The sequence below is a fragment of the Herpailurus yagouaroundi genome, unplaced genomic scaffold (assembly GCF_014898765.1).
Source record: "Herpailurus yagouaroundi ecotype Mexico unplaced genomic scaffold, PumYag 193, whole genome shotgun sequence".
NCBI classification, from domain to species: domain Eukaryota; kingdom Metazoa; phylum Chordata; class Mammalia; order Carnivora; family Felidae; genus Herpailurus; species Herpailurus yagouaroundi.
The window spans coordinates 3,545,396-3,562,025 of NW_024412424.1; the positions used below are offsets into that span (position 1 = coordinate 3,545,396).

Consider the following 16,630-nt stretch of genomic DNA (forward strand, 5'->3'; position numbering starts at 1 on the left):
TTAGTATTCTACTTTTCTAAATCTATCATCTTTTCTTTAAAAAACTTTTTTTATTTTGAGAGAGTGAGTAGGGGAGGGGCAGATAGAACGGGAGACGGAGGATCCCAAGCAGGCTCTGCACTGTCAGCACAGAGCCCGACCAAGGGCTCAAACCCACAAACCGTGAGATCGTGGCCTGAGCTGAAATCAAGAGTTGGGTGTTTAACAGACTGAGCCACCCAGGTGCCCCTCACCTTTTCCTTTTCCAAAACAATGGAATGCCACAGTGCCTCTTAGGTCTTCCTTAAGAACAATGCAGCTGCTTGTTACTCATTGGCAACAGTATTTCTCCAGTTACAAACTGCAAAATTAATCCATGCGATACACGGATACATCAGAAAGCAGGGCACTGACGAGACAGAAAGGACGCATCTGGACCGTCTACTGCCAGAGAGAGACGTGACAGGCAAGACGGCCCACGACATGCGTCAGGCCGCGTCAGGACCAGATCACAGGGTGCATGATTGTCATGGTCCTGGATCCACACACACACACACACACAAAAAGTCTTCTCAATGGCCTACCTGTCTTTTCCTTGATCTCACAGAGCACACTGAAGAGAGCAGGCTTCATCCGATGGCAATTCAGGGCATGCTTTCTGAAAGGGAAACAACAGAAGAGAGTGTGAGAGAGAGAAGAGTCATCCTGTTCAGGAAAGTAAAGATCTTTCATATTGACCCTGCCGGTTCTGTTGAAAATTGCTCTTACGAAGTGAGAGTACAAAAGCATTTCCTATGACTTTCATTTTGTAAAATTCAAATGGAGCAATACACAAATATTCAAAACATTTCCTTTACATGTGTTTTTTTTTTTTTTTAATGTTTATTTATTTTTGAGAGAGAGAGCACAGTGAGGAAGGGACAGAGACAGAGGGGACAGAGGACCTGAAGCAGGCTCTGTGCTGGCAGCAGTGAGCCTGACGTGGGGCTTGAACTCAAACTCAAGATTGTGACCTGAGCCGAAGTCGGACACTCAACCGCCTGAGCCACTCAGGTGCCCCTCCATGAAAAATTTTAAACAATGCAAATTTAAATAATGCAAATAACTTTTCAAGGACTACAAACTTTTGGGGCACGTGGGTGGCTCGGTAGGTTAAGCATCCGCCTCTTGATTTCGGCTCAGGTCATGATCTCACTGTTATGGGATCGAGCCCCGTGTCAGGCTCAGTGTGGTGCACAGAGCCTGCTTGGGATTCTCTGTCTCTCCCTATCTCTCTGCCCCTCTCCCCTGCTGTGCTCTCTCTCAAAATAAACATAAAAAAAAAAAAAAACACACAAAAAACAACCCAACAACCCTACGAACTTTCAAGATCCCGTGATTTCAAAGCTGTGTTCACACTATTGCCCTGTCCTGGCACTTTGATGCATAAGCAGAAATGCCAGCCATCCTACCCCAGTGTCCTGAGATGTTAACTTAGTAGGTGTTTACTGAGCAGCCTCTATGTGCCATACACCATTCCAGTGTCACAGACACAGACAGATGAGGTTCCTACCCGCGTGGCAGTTAAGAGGGAGGGAGTGAGAGACACCAAACGCACACACAAACAAGATAACCACGAGCCACAGCAGGTGCATTGTGGCAACAGACTAGAGTGATGGGTAGAAGGCTTACTGGAGTTTGAATGTCTCTGATGTGACCTCAATGCTGAGATCAGAATGACAAGAAGTCAGGCAGGAAACGAGAGGCTGAAGAGAGTAATAATTTAGATTGAGGAACCAGCCAGTGCAGAGGCTAAGTGAGAACACGCTTGGCTTTTTAAGAGACCAGGATGCTGTGGAGTAAGGGGTGAGGGAGAGAGCCGGGAGGTGAAGTTAGGCAAGGGGGAGTCACCTAGAAGAGCCTTGTCAGTCAGGGGAACAACTCTGGCTTTTGTTCCTGGTGATGGGAATGGTGGTTGGCAGAAGAATGGCTCCCAAAGATGTCCATGTGCTAATCCTCAGACTATGTTACACTGGAAAAAGAACTCTGTGGCTGTGATTAAGGTTAAGGACCTTGAGATGGGGAGATTAGCCTGGATTACCCAGATGGGCCCAATCTAATCATACAAGTCCTTAAAAGTGGACAACCTCTTCTAGCTGTGTTCAGAGAGAGAGACAGTGACACGGAGTCAGAGACACTATGCTGTTGGCTCCGAAGACAGGGGAAGAAAACTGCAAGCCAAGAAATGCAGGTGGCTTCAACAAGCTGGAAAAGGCAAGGAAATGGACTCTTCCCCTGTGGCCTCCAGAAGGAAGGCGGCCCGACTTCAGCTCAGGTCATGATCTCACAGCTTGTGAGTTGAAGCCCCGCATCGGGCTCTGTGCTGACAGCTCAGAGCCTGGAGCTTGCTTCGGATTCTTTGTCTCTCTCTCTCTCTCTCTCTCTCTCTCTCTCTCTCTCTCTCTCTCTCTCTCCCCAAAAAAAAACAAAAAAAAAAAAAGTTTTGGGGTGCCTGAGTGGCTCAGTCAGTTAGGTGTCCGACTTCAGCTCAGGTCATGATCTCACTGTTCGTGAGTTCGAGCCCCACGTCAGGCTCTGTGCTGACAGCTCGGAGCCTGGAGCCTGCTTCGGATTCTGTGTCTCCTCCTCTCTCTGCCCCTCCCCGGCTCACACTCAGTCTCTGTCTCTCTCAAAAACAAACAAACATTAAAAAAAAAAAAATACAATTCAGTGGCTTTTTGGAAATTCACAATGTTTAATCACCACCACTGTCTATTTCCACAACACTGTCACCACCCCCCTGAAGAAATCCTGTTCCCATTAGCAGTCATTCCCCATTCTCCTCTCCTCCCACCCAGCAACCACCAATCTTTTGGTCTCTATAGGTTTGTCTCTGGACAAATGTCTCCTGGACATTTCATATAAATGGAATCACAGAGTATGGGACCTTATGTGCCTTTCCCATAGCATGTTTTCATGGTTCTTCCAAGTTTTTGTGTATCACTGCTTCATCCCTTTTTAAGGCCAAATAATATTCCATTGTATGAATAACTTTTGTTTGTCCATTTATCAACTGATGCACTCTTGGGTTGTTTCCACTTTTGGCTATTATGAATAATTATGCTATGAACATTCACGCATAAGTTTTTATGTGAGCGTGTGTCTAGGGAGAATTGCTGAGTCATATGGTAACTGTTTAACCTTTTGAAGAAATGCCAAACTTTTTTTAAAATGTTTATTTATTTATTTTTGAGAGAGAGAGCAGGGGAGGGCCAGACAGAAGGGGAGAAAGAGAATCTCAAGCAGACTCTATGCTGTCAAGTGCAGGGTCTGATGCAGGGCTCAATCACGAACCATGAGCCAAAATCAAGAGTTGGACACTTAGGGGTGCCTGGGTGGCTCAGGCGGTTAAGCATCTGACTTCAGCTCAGGTCATGATCTCACAGTTCAAGGCCCATGTCAGGCTCCTGCTGTCAGCACAGAGCCCACTTTGGATCCTCTGTCCCCCTTTCTCTCTGCTCCCCCCACTCTCGCGTGTTCTCTCTCAAAAATAAGCAAACGTTAAAAAAAAAAAAAAAAAAAGAGCCGGACACTTAACCGACACATCTACTCAGGCGCCACAAGGAAATGCCAAAATTTTATAAAGTGGCTGCACCATTTTCCATTCTCATCAGCAATTAAGATTCTAATATCTCTTGGGGCGCCTCGGTGGCGCAGTCGGTTAAGCGTCCGACTTCAGCCAGGTCACAATCTCACGGTCTGGGAGTTCGAGCCCCGCGTCAGGCTCTGGGCTGATGGCTCAGAACCTGGAGCCTGTTTCCGATTCTGTGTCTCCCTCTCTCTCTGCCCCTCCCCCATTCATGCTCTGTCTCTCTCTGTCCCAAAAATAAACGTTGAAAAAAAATTAAAAAAAAAAAAGATTCTAATTTCTCCGCAACCTCACCCAAACTCATTATTGTCTTTTTTTACTATAGCCACACCAGTGGGTGTGAGGCAGTATCTCATTATATTTTTTTGGAATGTTTTGATTTATATTTCTCTAAAGACTAATGACATCGAGCATCTTTTCAGGTGTTCATCGGCCATTCTTTTTTGGGGAAATGTCTATTTGAATTCTTTGCTCATTCTTTAATCGGGTGATGTCTTTTTTATTGTTGAGTTGTAAGAGTTATTTATATTTTCTGGATACTAGACTCTTAATATATGATTTGCAAGTTTTTTCTCGCATTCTGTGAGTTGTCTTTTTACTTTCTTGATAGTGTCGTTTGAAGCACAAAAGTTTTTCATTTAGTGAAATCCAACTTATCTATTCTTTTGTTGCTTGTGCTTTAGGCATATCTAAAAAACCGTTATTTAATTCAAGGTTATTAAGATTTATGCCCATGTTTTCTTCTAAGAGTTTTACAGGCTTAGCTCTTACACTTAGGTATTTGATCCATTTCATTTTTGTATGCGGTGTTAGGTAAGGGTTCAAATGCTTTCCTATTTTTTTGTTTGTTTGTTTGTTTACTTTTGGGAGAGAGAGAGGAGCTGAGAGAGAGGGAGATAGAGAATCTGAAGCAGACTTGGAGCTGTCAGAGCAGACCCCAGTAGGGGGCTCAAACCCACAAACCATGAAATCACGGCCTGATCCGAAGTCAGATGCTTATGACTGACCCCATCAAATGAATTCTTTTCCATGTGCAGATCCACTTATCCAGACCATTTGTTGAAGACACCATTTCTTCCCCACTCAACGGTCTTAGCATCCTTGTAGAAAATCAATTGGCCATATATATATATATATATATATATATATATATATATATGGGTTTATTTCTGCATTTTCAACTCTATTCCATCGATCTATTGCCTATCTTCAAGTGAACTGCATTTTTAAAAGATCACCGCGGCTGCTCTGAGACCAGAATGGAAGGCAAGGGGTGGAACGCTAGTCTGAAGGCTACTACAGCTGGAATAGTCCAGAAATACTGCTGGCTTAGTTTAGTTATGGTACTAGACATAAAAAGCAGATAGATCTTGGGCTGCCTGGCTGGCTCAGTCAGTGAAGCATGCAACTCGATCTCGGCATCCTGAGTTTGAGCCCCATGTTGGGCATGGAGACTACTTTAAAAAAAATAGGCAGGTCTCTGACTACAGCAATGAAATCAACAGGACCTCCTGATAAACTGGTGTGGGATTGGGGGAAAGAGGAGATTCAAGGATGACTACTACTAGTTTTTGCATGAAAGGAGACACCATTAACTGCCACAGGGGGGACTGGAAGACAGCAGGTTTAGGGAAGAAGGGTCTGGAAAGCAGAGCTGTGCTTTGATCGGGTTACACTTGAGATTGCTAGGAGCTACCCAAGAGGAGGTATCAGATAGGCAGCCAGGCACATGGACATGGCCTCAAGGTTGGAGATAAGCAATATAAAGATGGGGAGTCCTGGGCATAGAGGTGGCACCTTAAGCCACAAGATTTGAGGAAAGCATCATAAGGGGTAGATAGAAAGGAGTCCATGCCCCAGACCCAGGCCCGTGGACTTCTAGAAGTCAAGCAGAGAAAAGCCTGCAGAAAAGACGGGGACTGAATTGCCAGTGAGGAGGAACCAAGAAAAACAGTTTCCAGGAGAAAAGAGCAATCTGTGAGAAATACTTCTTAGAGGCAAAGCAATAGAAGAATCCAGAAGAGACCTTGGATTTAGCCACAAGGAGGTCATCGATGACTCAGCAGAGGGAGAAGGTTGGGAGAGAATGGGTGGAGAAGAGGAAGTAGAAGCAGCAACCTCGGGGCGCCTGGGTGGCTCAGTCGGTTAAGCGTCCGACTTCAGCTCAGGTCACCATCTCGCAGTCCGTGAGTTCGAGCCCCGCGTCGGGCTCTGGGCTGATGGCTCAGAGCCTGGAGCCTGCTTCCGATTCTGTGTCTCCCTCTCCCTCTGCCCCTCCCCCATTCATGCTCTGTCTCAAAAATAAATAAAGGTTAAAAAAAATAAAAAAAAATAAAAAAAAAAAAGAAGCAGCAACCTCAAATAAAAGAGAGTAAAGAAATGCAGGAGGTGTTTAAAGAAAAGGTGTGCAGTATGTTTTGTTTTTCTTCTGTATTTTATGATGCTTTGACATCCTGGGGCCGGGAGAAACTGTCCCTCCCAGCACTAGCTAATTCCAGATATACCAAACAGCTTGCCTGAGAGCACGCCTTTCCTGAAAATCCAAATCCTAAGCCCATATGCGTAACCACCTTTATCTACCTCTCAGCACCGGCCAACACTCCTCCTGCCCTAAATTTCCAGATGGCCAGCTAACAATTAGCGACCGCTGCTATCGCCCAGAGCCTGCCACAAGTATTTGCACTGCCCAATCTTAAACTTGCTCAAACTCACCTGCCCTGGTTTGCCCATTCCTTCCCTTGGAAATCACACTAAAGATTCTGAGCCATGCTTTCCCTGCACTCCTTCTTTCTCCTGACGGACTTGGGTGCTTCCCAGTATGGCCCTGCCTCCTCCCCTGGGGAACTGTAAGTAATAAACTTCTTTCAAAGTTGTCTCTATGTCTGCCATCTTACCTTGACTAATTAAAACAAATCCCTGGGGTGCCTGGGTGGCTCAGTCGGTTGAGCGTCCGACTTGGGCTCAGGTCATGATCTCACGGTCTGTGAGTTCAAGCCCCGCGTCGGGCTCTGTGCTGACAGCTCGGAGCCCGGAGCCTGCTTTGGCTTCTGTGTCTCCCTCTCTCTCTCTCTGCCCCTCCCCTGCTCATGCTCCGTCTCTCTCTGTCTCATAAATGGATAAAACATTCAAAACAATAATAAAAAAATAAAACAAATCCCAGCTACAAATCAAGATGCGGGGGAACGTCAAGGGACATATTTGGTTGTTGTTTTTTGTTGTTAAAGACAGGAGACACTTGCACATGCTTAGACACCAAACAGCCAGTCTAGAGGGAGAACGTGGTAACACAAGAGAGTGAGCATAATTGTAATTGTAATGGTGTGTCCATGTGTAAAACTTCTGCGAACTCTGAGGAAGAACCGTGCCATCTATTTTAACATTTGCTGTTATTGTGACTTTAAATCTCGTAATGCTATCATCTAAGTACCCATTATTAAAAGACACTGCCAAGGCTGGATAGTGTACCTGAAAATTGGTAACTTCATGACTGAAGTCAAATATGATGAATGCTACGAGGAAGGCCAGACATCTGCCACAGCTCCCTACATCGTCAGTCTACAGGAGCCTCCTTGTTTCTAGGTGCCTTCCAAATTCAGCACACACCCCCCCCTCCCCGTGGGATGCCTTTCAAAAGGCTAGAGTTGGGGTGCAGGAATCAGGTCCCCGTCTCCGAACCTCAAATACGAAAATGTCTGTGGGGGTTGAGATTTGATCTCCTGCAAATCTAAACCCAAATATTAGTCTTTCTTATGCAGTGCACAGTAACTGATCACACAGGATATTCAGCCTGGAATGTTCTCCTTCTATGGAAGCAGTAGTACCATTAATGAAATGGATTCCAGCTAGAGCTTGTTATCTTCTGTAAATGTAATTCTAAAAATGCGAGGAAAGAAAATGAAGTCAGCCGTTCTGCTTCCTAAAGGGAACTTCAGGAATGTTTATCCCCAGCTCAGTTTTCTGCTTAATAAAACATCGTATTGCAGATACAGGTATAAAGTAACTTAAAAAAAATTTTTTTAATGTTTATTTTTGAGGGGGCAGGGCAGGGGCAGAGAAAGAGACACACAGAATCTGAAGCAGGCTCCAGGCTCTGAGGTGGACCCCCAACGTGGGGCTTGAACTCATGAACCACAAGATCACGACCTGAGCCAAAGTCAGACGGCTCAACTGACTGAGCCACCCAGGCAGGCACCCCTAAAGTACCTTATAATGCACACAAAGTAATTTCACAGGAGTTTTTGTGGTTTATTATGAAAAGTAAACAAATGTCTAAGCTTTGGGCATGATCTTGGCCTAGAGGTAATCAAGCAGCTGACAGCAAACCATCAATGACGATGTAAATAAAGTGGGGACAGTCCAGCACATTCACAGAATTACCAGAGGGGATGAACTTATGTGATGGACATTCTGAAGGTGACTCCCAATGAGTATAATCCTCTTTCCTTGTTCGGGCAGAACCTGTGACTTGCAAAGTGGCAAAGATGATGAGACAGTCTCTCCCACGCTTACATTACACTATCTACAGCTCCATCTAAGCAGACTAGACAGCATCACCTGTGGGCCCTGAAGCCAGCTGCCATGTGGTGAGAGCTGGTGGCAGAACTACAGGTAGCCCCGTCTGTCAGCTAGCAAGACAACAGGAACCTCAGTCCCATAACCGCAAGGAACTGAATTCTGCCAACAATCCCACAAGATGGAAGAGAACCCTAAGCTCCAGATAGGACCACAGCCCAGCCAGCATCTTGACTATAGCCTTGGGAGACCCTGAGCAGAGGTCCCAGCTCAGCTGTGCCCAGATTCCTGACCCATGGAAACTGAGATCGCAAATGTTATGTTGTTTCAAACCGCTAGGCTTACTTTTAAAAAATTCTTTAAAAAAAAGAGGGGAGGCACCTGGGTGGCTCAGTTGGTTAAGCATCTGACTTCAGCTCAGGTCATGATCTCACGGTTCATGAGTTCAAGCCTCGCATTGGGGTCTGTGCTGACAGCACAGAGCCTGCTTGAGACTCTATCTCCCTCTCTCTCTCTCTCTGCTCCTCCCTGACTCGCTTGCCTTCTCTCTCTCAAAATAAATAAGTAAACTTCAAAAATTCTTTAAAAAATACCACTAGGGGGGCGCCTGGGTGGCTCAGTCAGTTAAGCATCTGACTTCGACTCAGGTCATGATCTCATGGTTTGTGGGATCAAGCCCTGCATCAGGCTCTGTGCTGACAGCCTGGACCCTGCTTCAGATTCTGTGCCTCCCTCTCTCTCTCCCCCCCCCCCCCCCCCCCTCTCTCCAAAAAAAAAAAAAAAAAAAAAAAAAAAAAAAAAGAATAAATGTTAAAAAAATAAGTAAAGATACTTTTGAGGCTCTTTCTAAACTAAATTAAATTAAAACAAAGCAACACTGTGAATATCCTTTTAAAACCAATGCTAAGAAATCTATAGCAAAACTGAGTCATATAAGAATCACTCTAGAAAATGAAAGCACAGAGGTTTATCCTCCCTAACCTCATTTATTCGATATTTATAGGACTTTTACTTTGGAACAACTATATGCTGGTCACTATATCAGGAGAAAGGAACATGGAAATGAAAAGAACATAAGCCACATTCTGGCTTCAACTACCAGTATATTATAGCTCCTAATTTTAGCTGGAACTTACTTTTACTTTTCCAAATTATGGAACAATCTACTTTCCTTAACAAGGTATCATTTTAAATTACCAGGGAATTTAAAGATTTACTGAGATTTAAAGATATACTGAGATATATTCTTCTTCATAGAACAGGATACTTCTTGAAAAATCTTCCCTAAGAGCAATAATGATTCTAATGCCTTAACCAAAGATGGAATCGGATCTCCTTAATTATTCTCATTTCTAGAAGATTTGTTCAGCTGACAAAAACAGTCAACAATATTATGTACCTCCCAGAGACAGACCTAGGTACAGAACAAAAATTAGAAGACATGATGGGGTACATGGGTGGCTCAGTTGGTTCAGCATCCAACTTCGGCTCAAGTCATGATCTCATAGTTCGTGAGTTCGAGCCCCACGTAGGGCTCTGTGCTGACAGCTCAGAGCCTGAAGCCCACTTCGGATTCTGTGTCTTCCTCTCTCTCTGCCACTCTCCCGCTCGCACGCTCTCTCTCTCAAAAATAAATAAACATTAAAATTTTTTTTTAAAAATTAGAAGACATGAATTCTTAAGTAATAGAACTTCGATGGAAAGCCTAGAAATTCACAGAGGGTCCTAAGTTCCAGGAAGGAACAGCAGCCCAGGACTCAGAGGCCAGCATTTCAAAATAAGGTTCTCTGTAACAGTGAAATTGGGAAAAATCAATCCATTAACGGAAGCCATCAATCACTGGTAAAGGTCACTCTAAAAGCAAACACAAAAGCAAAAAACCAAAAATGGTTAGATGAGTCGGGGTTGAGATTATATATGGATATCCAAGGTCAACCATGGAAATTATTACAGTAATTTAGCAAAATGAAACCTTGGATCAGGAGCTAGTTTGGGCACTAAAAAAAAAGGGGGGGGGATTCTTTCACGTGACACAAGAAAACAATCTGCAGAACTTGAATAAAGGAATGACCTTTAAAATGAATAAATTTAAGTCTGTGAAAAGCTCGTTATAATGTCCTTATTTCTTAATTTGTCCCTGGACTGGTTACAATCAATACTACTGCTAAATTTCTTACTCAAAACCACAACTTCTGGTCTCTCCCCTGCTCAAAAAGGTGGTGTGACTTCTCACTGCCTGCTTTAATCAATTCTAGCCCCTTAGCAAGGCATTCAAGGCTCTTCACCAGCTTCTCTTTGACCCTCTCCCTCCTCTGTACTTGGGGAAGTCCTACTCCTCTTTTATGTGCAAGACTCTGATGGGTGGCCTGTCCCATCCTGGATTCCTTACTCCTCCCCTGCTCCATTCCCTTTATTTATTTTTTAAAAATTTTAACCTTTATTTATTTTTGAGGGGGAGAGAGAGACAGAGAGACAGAGAGATACAGAGACACACACAGAGAGAGAGAGAGAGAGAGAGAGAGAGAGAGAGGGAGAACATGAGTGGGGGAGAGGCAGAGAGAGAGGGAGACACAGAATCTCAAGTAGGCTCCAGGCTCTGAGGTGTCAGCCCAGAACCTGACGCAGGGCTTGAACTCATGAACCATGAGATCATGACCCCAGCCAAAATTAGACGCTTAACCAACTGATCCACCCGGGTGCCCCTGTGAAACTTTTCTAAAATATTCTGCATGTTGCTTTACTTAATAAAACCACTTCAAAAGGGATTTTGCTGTGACCTTAGATTTTAGATAGCTTTTAGGAAATTGTTTTAAAACCAACAAAATTCAACTCTTAGGGAAAGTACTCCAAAGACAGCAAGACTTTCCTTTGGCACTAGACCAAGCCAAGCTAAGCATGTTAATCCTAAGAGCAAAGCTAAAACCTACAAGCAGGCTAAGAAGGGAGTGCTGTCACTAAGTGGGTGGGATCTAATGAACCTTCTTAAGATTGATGCAAAGAAAAACTTCAACTCTGAAATTCTACTTCCCAGGTTTGGACAAGTAGATCCCATCTGGCTAATACTATCTAGCTTTGGGAAATTCCAAACCATAAATTCCTCCTCTGACTCCCCACATGCTTTGAACAGGCATGCTGAAAACCAAATGCTCACTGACATGCATTCCAGAACTAGAATACTAAACACAGGGACATAGATCTTTAGAAAAGGGGCACACCATTCAGTTGACAGTTTATGCTTTGCCACTTGTGTAAGTTCTAAAGATAGTCAAAATTAGATCTTTTTTTTTTTAACTTTTTTTATTTATTTTTGAGACAGAGAGAAACAGAGCATGAATGGGGGAGGGGCAGAGAGAGAGAGGGAGACACAGAATCGGAAGCAGGCTCCAGGCTCTGAGCCATCAGCCCAGAGCCGGACGCGGGGCTTGAACCCACGGACCGCGAGATCGTGACCTGAGCTGAAGTTGGACGCCTAACTGACTGAGCCACCAAGGCGCCCCATAGATCATCTCTTTTTATTTAACAACTAAAATTTAGTCCATATTATAGGCAATATCAATCTGCAGAAATACTGGAGGGATCAAGAAAGTCGTACAAATTTCTACTAGTAGAAAATATCTAGCATTCGTATATGTAAAAGTCAAATTAAAAAATTCAGGGCACCTGGATGGCTTAGTTGGTTAAGCACCTGACTTCGGTTCAGGTCATGATCTCACGGTTTGTGGGTTTGAGCCCTGTGTCAGGTTTCCTGCTGACAGCTCAGAGCCTGGAGCCCGCTTCAGATTCTGTGTCTCCCTCTCTTTCTGCCTCTCCCCGACTCACCCTGTCTCTGTCTCTCTCTCTCCCTCTCTTTCTGCCCCTCCCCCACTTGCCCTCTGTCTCAAAAAATAAATATTAAAAAAAAAAAAAAAGATGGGGCGCCTGGTGGCTCAGTCAGTAGGCATATGACTTCAGCTCAGGTCCCAATCTCATGGTTAGTGAGTTCGAGCCCCGTATGGAGTTCTGTGCTGATAGATCAGAGCCTGGAGCCTGCTTCAGATTCTGTGTCTCCCTCTCTCTGCCCCTCCTCCGATGGCGCGCTGTCTCTGTCTCTGTCTCTCTCTTTCTAAAAAATAAACAAACATTAAAAACATAAAAACTAAATAAAAGAAAACATTCAGAGAGGGCTGCCTGGGTGGCTCAGTCGGTTAAGCGTCCAACTTCGGTTCAGGTCTTGATCTCATGGTTTGTGAGTTTGAGCCTCACATTGGGCTCTGTGCTGACAGCAGAGTCTGCTAGGGATCCTCTGTCCCCCATCTCTCTCCGCCCCTCCCCCACCCATTCTCTCTGTCTCAAAATAAACTTTAAAAAAGAAAAAAATTCAGAGAAATCTCTTCCTAAGAAAAATTATGAAGGTCTTTAATTGGAGTAGTACCTGTTATGTTGCCTAAAAGCCAACTTCTAAATGTGATCTTTATAGTTTCAAAGACATCACCCCATATACCAAATTGCCTGCTTCTAAACAAATACAACAGTGACCATTCTCCATCATATCTTTATTCACTATATATAAAGGGTTTTTGCCCTAAGAACCTATTCCCATCCCCCAGCAGTCACTTGCTATTACACTCAAGTTCTACAAACACAAATCTGGGCTGTGGTTTTTTGTTTTTAATTTTTTTAGTGTTTATTTTTGAGAGACAGAGAGTGAGCAGGAGAGGGACAGAGAGGGAGAGAGGGGGACACAGAATCTGAAGCAGGCTCCAAGCTCTGAGCTGTCAGCACAGAGCCCAATGCAGGGCTCAAACTCACAAACCGTGAGATCATGACCTGAGCCGAAGTTGGACACTTAATCAACTGAGCCACCCAGGCACCCCTGGGCTGTGGTTTTATAGACACTATAAAGGAAATACAGAAACAACCCTGGAACTTCCACAACCTGATTTCCTTAGGTTGAAAATGTAAACAGACCCTGAAACAACAGGGTGTTATGGCCCCAAGCCAAGATTTTCATTAAGAAGAAAAAAAAAAAAAAATCAACTATTTCCTGAATTTTATTTGTTCACTTTGAATGTTCTTTCCATATTAAGTAGGCAAAATAATGCTAATATGTGACCCTTGTGATTAATTTAAAATCCATTATGCCCACCAACACAACTTAGGCTCCAAAATAAATTCATTTGTCAGATTAACCAACTATGTAAACTGATTCATGAAAATAGGAATAAATGGGACACTATTATCTCCACTCTTGAGAGCCCGACCTCTCCAAGTGTGCTTTGGGATCCAATGCACTGGCACCCTTGGGAGCTTGTTAGAAATGTGGACTCTTGGGCTCCATTGGGACCTGCTACATTAGAACTTCCACTGCAATAAGATTCCCACAGAAACTTTATCCATGTCCAGCCTGGGACAAACTGCTCTAAAGCACCACTATCCAGTATTTTCTGCAATTTTGGAAATGTTTTCTATCTGTCCTAATATGGTAGCCACTCGTTACATGTAGCTACTGAGCACTTGAAATGTAGCTAGTGCGACTGCGAGACTGTTTAATTTTATTTAATTGTAATTCATTTTAATATAAAAAGACACATAGAGGGGCGCCTGGGTGGCTTAGTCGGTTGAGCGTCTGAGCATCCGACTTTGACTCAGGTCATGATCTCACGGTTTGTGGGGTCAAGCCCTGCATAGGGCTCCGGGCTGACAGCTCAGAGCCTGGAGCCTGCTTCAGATTCTGTGTCTGTTTCTCTTTCTCTCTGCCCCTCGCCTGCTCGCACTCTGTCCCCGTCGCTCTCTCTCAAAAATAAATAAACATTAAAAAAAGTTTTTTAATAAAAAATAAAAATAAAAGACACATAGTGAGTGACTACCACATTGACTGGTACAGCTATCTGGGGAGTCAGTGTGTACCTACAAGCAAAGGGTCAAGAAGTGACCACTGCAGCCAAACCCGCCAATCCAGCAACACATAACACAATTCATGCAGAACGACTTGAAGGCCAGTCCTCTTCAGCTGCCTCTCCCAGAACATCAGGTATGGAGCATGAATTTCCAGTAACATTTTTTTTTTTTATTTATTTACTTTGAGAGAGAGAGAGCACAAGTGGGGGAGGAACAAGAGACGGAGAGAGAGAGAATCCCAAGCAGGTTCTGCACTGTCAGCACAGAGCCTGATGCGGGGCTCGAACCCATGAACTGTGAGATCATGACCTGAGCTGAAATCAAGAGTTGGATGCTTAACTGTCTGAGCCACCCAGGTGCTCCTGGAGAATGAATCTCCAGATGACACTGACCATTCTGCTTCCTTTCTCCATCAGGTTTCCAAAATTAACCCCTCAGCTCTAGAGTTTTCAAACTAATTTCTTAGAAATCTCACTACTAGATAAAAAAGGAGTCCATCAGCCTTTGATAAGAGGCAGCTTCCTGGCTCTGAGTCCTGAGGATCCCCGAGGGTATGGTACCTGAACAAACCGGTGGGGGTGGGGAGTGGGAGAGGGCCCAGAGCTTGCAACAGATTTTTATGACTCAAACACTGGGTAAAGACCCTGGGAGGAGGGAAGAATTTTGGAGCCTGACAGTCTTGACAAAAGAGCCCTCATAATAACCCTCATAAACCCCTCATAAAGGTAGTCATAGAAGCAAATGAAATAGCCTAGGTAGAAACTGTAAAATGTTGTAAAATTTATTATTATAAAAAAACAAGGCTATGCATGATAGAGCAAAATAGTCAGAGTGCCTGGGTGGCTCAGTAGGTTAAGCGTCTGACTCAATTTCCGCTCAGGTCATGATCCCACAATTCGTGGGAGAGAGCCTCATTTCGGGCTCCGTGCTGACGGTGCAGAGTCTGCTTGGGATTCTCTCTCTCTCTCTGTGCCCCTCTCCCTGCTCATGCTCTCTTTCTCAAAATAAACAAATAAACTTTAAAAAAAAAAAAAGACAAAATACTCAGACAAACCTTGGCAAATGAGATAAAATTTTCTACCTTACTGGTTTCATACAAAAAAGGGGGCACCTGGCTGGCTCAGTCGGTAGAGCATGTGACTCTTGATCTCAGAGTTGTGAGTTCAAGTCCCAAGGTGGGTATAGAGATTACTTAAAAATAAAATCTTAAGGGGCGCCCAGGTGGCTCAGTCACTTAAGCGTCCAACTTCGGCTCGGGTCATGATCTCACGCCTCGTGACTTCAAGCCCGGCGTTGGGCTCTGTGCTGACAGCTCAGTCTGCTAGGGATCCTGCTTCGGATTCCGTGTCTCCCTCTCTCTCTCTGCCCCTCCCCTGTTCACGCTCTGTCTCTCTCAAAGATGAATAAACTTAAAAAAAATTTTTAAATAAAAACAAAATCTTAAGAAAGAAAGAAAGAAAGGAGGACATCATCAGTAAACAGTTCCAAATCAGAAAATGCAGAACTGCCCCTTCTCGAGGAAGAGCTTAGAATATAGCTGAAGGTCAGAAGATCATTCAAGAAGACTGGTTATCCCTCACGTAGTAGAAAGTACCCAGTTGACTCAGGCTGAATCTAAACTAAGACAGTATATTCCAAAGTCCCCACACTCCACTATCTGTGTAGCCCAGAGGAAGAACAATACACAGTTCACTATTCTAAGACTATTCAGCTACAATGACAAAATGAACAACGCACAAGCACTTGCAGCTGCCTTTGAATAATGAAGGTTTAAGGAGAGTAGGTGTGCTTTCCCTCTTTTTTTTTTTTTTAACATTTATTTATTTTTGAGACAGAGAGACAGAGCATGAACGGGGGAGGGGCAGAGAGAGAGGGAGACACAGAATCGGAAACAGGCTCCAGGCTCTGAGCCATCAGCCCAGAGCCCGACGCGGGGCTCGAACTCACGGACCGCGAGATCGTGACCTGAGCTGAAGTCGGATGCTCAACCGACTGAGCCACCCAGGCGCCCCTGCTTTCCCTCTTTAAACACACCTGTGGGGCACCTGCGTGGCTCAGTCGATTAAGCATCTGATTTCAGCTTAGGTCACGATCTCACGGCTCGTGGGTTCGAGCCCCACATCGGGCTCTGGGCTGACGGCTCGGAGCCTGGAGCCTGCTTCGGATTCTGGGTCTCCCTCTCTCTTTGCCCCTCCCTTGCTCACACTCGGTCTGTCTCAAAAATGAATAAATGTTAAAAAAAAAAAAATTAAAAACAAAACACATTTGTGGTGACCAGATAGTTTGAAAGGGCCTCACATCTGAGATGAAAAATTCTTTCTTGCTAGACAGTTGAGCTAAACTGACTCCAGGGCCTATGAAGGGGTCAGCAGGGGTACTGAGAGAGGGCAGGGTCAGAAAGACTTGCAAAAGCCTCACCCAGTTGCCTGATCAGGACAGACAAGATCTGTTTCCCCTCTTGAGTTGGTCATCTACCAGGCTGCAGAGTTTACTATGAGGAAAAGACCCACCCAAGTTGTTTGCTCCAGAGTAGAACTAACGTTGCACTTGCGGACTGAAGACTGTGTATGGAGTTGAGTGACTTTTAAATGACTTGGGTGAGTTCAGGTAAAGGCTACATCCAAAGAAACGGGG

The 16,630-nt window shown here is 44.4% G+C and overlaps 1 protein-coding gene across 2 annotated transcripts in view; it reads right to left on the bottom strand.

The window, feature by feature from the left end:
* PBX4 (PBX homeobox 4) overlaps positions 1-16,630 on the bottom strand; it is a 44,642-nt gene that overhangs the window by 25,099 nt on the left and 2,913 nt on the right. For both annotated transcript variants that reach the window (XM_040445051.1, XM_040445052.1), the window contains one exon: positions 564-637. In XM_040445051.1, coding sequence (XP_040300985.1) covers positions 564-637 — 74 coding nt within the window. The remainder of the gene's footprint in view (positions 1-563; positions 638-16,630) is intronic.